The sequence below is a fragment of the Oncorhynchus clarkii genome, chromosome 2 (assembly GCF_045791955.1).
Source record: "Oncorhynchus clarkii lewisi isolate Uvic-CL-2024 chromosome 2, UVic_Ocla_1.0, whole genome shotgun sequence".
NCBI classification, from domain to species: domain Eukaryota; kingdom Metazoa; phylum Chordata; class Actinopteri; order Salmoniformes; family Salmonidae; genus Oncorhynchus; species Oncorhynchus clarkii.
Window position 1 is genome coordinate 1,185,055 of NC_092148.1, and position 4,694 is coordinate 1,189,748.

Below are 4,694 nucleotides of genomic sequence, written 5' to 3' on the forward strand. Positions count from 1 at the left end.
GGGGAGCCAGACTGGGGTGACCAGGGGAGCCAGACTGGGGTTACTAGGGGGAGCCAGACTGGGGTGACGAGGGGGAGCCAGACTGGGGTGACCAGGGGGAGCCAGACTGGGGCGGCCAGACTGGGGTGACCAGGGGGAGCCAGACTGGGGTGATCAGGGGGAGCCAGACTGGGGTGACCAGGGTGAGCCAGACTGGGGTGACCAGGGGAGCCAGACTGGGGTGACCAGGGGAGCCAGACTGGGGTGACCAGGGGGAGCCAGACTGGGGTGACCAGGGGAGCCAGACTGGGGTGACCAGGGGGAGCCAGACTGGTGTGACCAGGGGGAGCCAGACTGGTGTGACCGGTGGGAGCCAGACTGTGGTGACCAGGGGGAGCCAGACTGGGGTGACCAGGGGAGCCAGACTGTGGTGACCAGGGGAGCCAGACTGGGGGGGTGACCAGGGGGAGCCAGACTGGGGTGACCAGGGGAGCCAGACTGGGGTGACCAGGGGGAGCCAGACTGGGGTGACCAGGGGAGCCAGACTGGGGTGATCAGTGGGAGCCAGACTGGGGTGACCAGGGGAGCCAGACAGGGGTGACCAGGGGAGCCAGACTGGGGTGACCAGGGGGAGCCAGACTGGGGTGACCAGGGGAGCCAGATTGGGGTGACCAGGGGAGTCAGACTGGGGTGACCAGGGGGAGCCAGACTGGGGTGACCAGGGGGAGCCAGACTGGGGTGACCAGGGGGAGCCAGACTGGGGTGACCAGGGGGAGCCAGACTGGGGTGACCAGGGGAGCCAGACTGGGGTGACCAGGGGAGCCAGACTGGGGTGACCAGGGGAGCCAGACTGGGGTGACCAGGGGAGCCAGACTGGGGTGACCAGGGGAGCCAGACTGGGGTGCCCAGGGAAGCCAGGCTGGGGTGACCAGGGGAGCCAGACTGGGGTGACCAGGGGGAGCCAGACTGGGGTGACCAGGGGGAGCCAGACTGGGGTGACCAGGGGGAGCCAGACTGGGGTGACCAGGGGGAGCCAGACTGGGGTGACCAGGGGAGCCAGACTGGGGTGACCAGGGGAGCCAGACTGGAGTGACCAGGGGGAGCCAGACTGGGGTGACCAGGGGGAGCCATACTGGGGTGACCAGGGGGAGCCAGACTGGGGTGACCAGGGGAGCCAGACTGGGGTGACCAGGGGGAGCCAGACTCGGGTGACCAGAGGGAGCCAGACTGGGGTGACCAGGGGTAACCAGACTGGGGTGACCAGGGGGAACCAGACTGGGGTGACCAGAGGAGCCAGACTGGGGTGACCAGGGGGAGCCAGACTGGGGTGACAGGAGAATTAGACAGAATGTCAGGCTTATTATGGTCGGATTCGCATTTATCGTCGAAGGAATGAGCGTTTCACCGAGGCCTTTACTCTGGAGCGGGATCGATTTGGAGGTGGAGGGTCCGTCATGGTCTGGGGCGGTGTGTCACAGCATCATCGGACTGAGCTTGTTGTCATTGCAGGCAATCTCAACGCTGTGCGTTACAGGGAAGACATCCTCCTCCCTCATGTGGTACCCTTCCTGCAGGCTCATCTTGACATGACCCTCCAGCATGACAATGCCACCAGCCATACTGCTCGTTCTGTGCATCATTTCCTGCAAGACAGGAATGTCAGTGTTCTGCCATGGCCAGCGAAGAGCCCGGATCTCAATCCCATTGAGCACGTCTGGGACCTGTTGGATCAGAGTTTGAGGGCTAGGGCCATTCCCCCCCAGAAATGTTGAGAAACTTGCAGGTGCCTTGGTGGAAGAGTGGGGTAACATCTCACAGCAAGAACTGGCAAATCTGGTGCAGTCCATGAGGAGGAGATGCACTGTAGTACTTAATGCAGCTGGTGGCCACACCAGATACTGACTGTTACTTTTGATTTCGACCCCCCCTTTGTTCAGGGACACATTATTCAATTTCTGTTAGTCAAATGTTTGTGGAACTTGTTCAGTTTATGTCTCAGTTGTTGAATCTTGTTTTGTTTCATACAAATATTTACACATGTTAAGTTTGCTGAAAATAAACACAGTTGACAGTGAGAGGACGTTGCTTTTTATGTATTTATGAAGCAGAGGTCCCGGGGTCGAGCCAGGTATGGGGGGGCAGTGGTACACGCTAAGCAAGCAGCGTGACTTCATACACGGTTTTCCCCACTAGTAATTACCAGTAGAAGTGCTTTTTTCCCAGTCGTATGTGGTAAATACAACCTTTCAACTTCGTTATAGGCAGGTCAGTAGCATAACTAGCCACTAGATGGTGGGATAATGATGAGAGAAAGCCGAGCCATCCCTCCGGGCACAGACATCCATTGAACTTCTATTCCACATTTGAATTCAACCAGTGTGTGCCCAGTGGGATGGGAGAACTCTTGTCTGCATTCTGCGTTTGGTTGAAATACAGGCCTGTAATTCAACTAGAATAAAACACTGAAATATGTTACTGTGAAACTCACAATATAAAGAGTGTCTTGACTTAGTGCTTTTTAAAATGCAAGCCTGGAATGAATTCAGCCAGCCACTCTAAAAATCTGACAGTGAGAAATTAAATGTCATAAACTATTAAAAATCGTAAACCATCTCTGGTATGATATTGCATAACTTTTAATTTTTGACAGACCAGTTTCAGGAGGAAAAGCATTTGTGTGACTTGACTCTCATCTCCTTTATTGCTACAGTCAACAGAACCATGTTATTTAGACTGTTAGACCAATGCGGTTTCTGCTTGATGAGACATTTACATAACACTTGAACAATCTATGCCAGCCATGTTAGTTCCCCATTAATTAACTTTGCATGTGGAATATTAAAACTATGCAACCGAATGCCTAGAATTACAACAATATTCAACATTCTATGGCAGCCATGTTAGTTCCCCATTAACTTTACATGTGGAATATTTAAACAATGCAACCGAATGCCTAGAATTACAACAATATTCAACATTCTAAAAGTTGACCAAACTCTCGAATGTCTCTGCAGTCGAAATGCGTTCGTCCATCCTGTATTCTATTCATTCTACACCGCGTCATGGTGAAGTCAGATTATTCCATATAAGGAGGGGAGGTTTGGAGAATTGATCGGGTCACGTCAAGAAAAGCACCCATACGTTGTACTGAACCAGTGCAGAGTAGACTCTCGACAAGGATACAGAGACACCTATCACCTGAACTATCATAAACCGTATTTAGAGATATAATTTACACTCCTGTTTATTACAATGGACTGCGCTTTTGAGCACTTGGATGCCGTTGGTTTTCTGGAGATTTGGCAACACTTTGATGCAGACGGTGAGAATTATTAATTTTATAACCTAACCATGCGAGTTATGGTTTCATAACTTGATATATGTTATTTTTGATGCAAAAAAAAATGTTATTTATGTCAAGTATTAAAATGTATTCTAAAACGTATGAGAGGAGTATTTTAAATGGTGTTAATGCTTCTACAGATAATGGTTACATTGAGGGGAAGGAGTTGGATCACTTCTTCCGTCACATGATGACGAAATTAGGTCCGGAGGTAAGTACATATCTTTTTCCCTCTCTTAGGTCCGGAGGTAAGTACTTTTTCCCTCTCTTATCTTTTATCTATTTTATTAGCAACCTAATAACGCGCAACACATTTGAAGCGCAGCAGGTGCATTTAGTCTATTTGCGAGCTACTGCCAGAAACTAGTGTGCCCCCTTATAAATGACGCATAACGTCATACATTATTATTATTATTATTATTATTATTATTATTATAAATATCCTCTTCTAAATATGTCTCACTGGTCCTCGGAAGTGTTATTGGAAGTTCCTCTATTACAGATAGCCTACAATGTGTTAAAGGCACTTCCTCTTGTGGTGTGCCACTGTTGCATCTATGGGATATCGCCAACAACATCTTATTTTTGTGCTAAAGTATTTACAGTCCATCAATGTACCTCTTGGTCTAGCTGAGTGAATAAAACGATTCGATGGCAGGCTGCTGATGATTGAGAAGTAAATATAACTATGGGTTGATACAGGAAGACAGCCGGTACGTTTCCCATGTAATTGTGCAGCAAAGGGCAACCTATCTTTAGTTACAGCTCTGTCCAAACAACGGCTCTATTCAACCTTTTACTATGTGTTTGTCTTTTTCCTGAGTGGGTTGAGCTGCTGTCCAGATGGGCTCAAGGATGACATTAGGATGCTACAGGCATCAGCAAACGCAATTATGGCTATGCGTCCCAAATGGCACCCCATTCCCTATATAGTACACTACTTTTGACCAGAGCCCTATGAAACCCTGTTCCCTATATAGTGCACTACTTTTGACCAGAGCCCTATGGAACCCTGTTCCCTATATAGTGCACTACTTTAGACCAGAGCCCTATGGAACCCTGTTCCCTATATAGTGCACTACTTTTGACCAGAGCCCTATGGAACCCTGTTCCCTATATAGTGCACTACTTTAGACCAGAGCCCTATGGAACCCTGTTCCCTATATAGTGCACTACTTTAGACCAGAGCCCTATGGAACCATGTTCCCTATATAGTGCACTACTTTAGACCAGAGCCCTATGGAACCCTGTTCCCTATGTAACAGTATAGCTTCCGTCCCTCTCCTCGCCCCAACCTGGGCTCGAACCAGGGACCCTCTGCACACATCAACCAGTCACTCACGAAGCATCGTTACCCATTGCTCCACAAAAG

The 4,694-nt window shown here is 49.9% G+C and overlaps 1 protein-coding gene across 1 annotated transcript in view; it reads left to right on the plus strand.

Annotated features, from left to right (window-relative positions):
- Positions 1 to 3,093: 3,093 nt before the first annotated feature.
- Positions 3,094 to 4,694, plus strand: part of LOC139378709 (secretagogin-like) — a 39,471-nt gene continuing 37,870 nt past the window's right edge. Inside the window, exons 1-2 of the mRNA XM_071121138.1 lie at positions 3,094 to 3,301; positions 3,463 to 3,533. Coding sequence (XP_070977239.1) covers positions 3,232 to 3,301; positions 3,463 to 3,533 — 141 coding nt within the window. The 5' untranslated portion in view covers positions 3,094 to 3,231. The remainder of the gene's footprint in view (positions 3,302 to 3,462; positions 3,534 to 4,694) is intronic.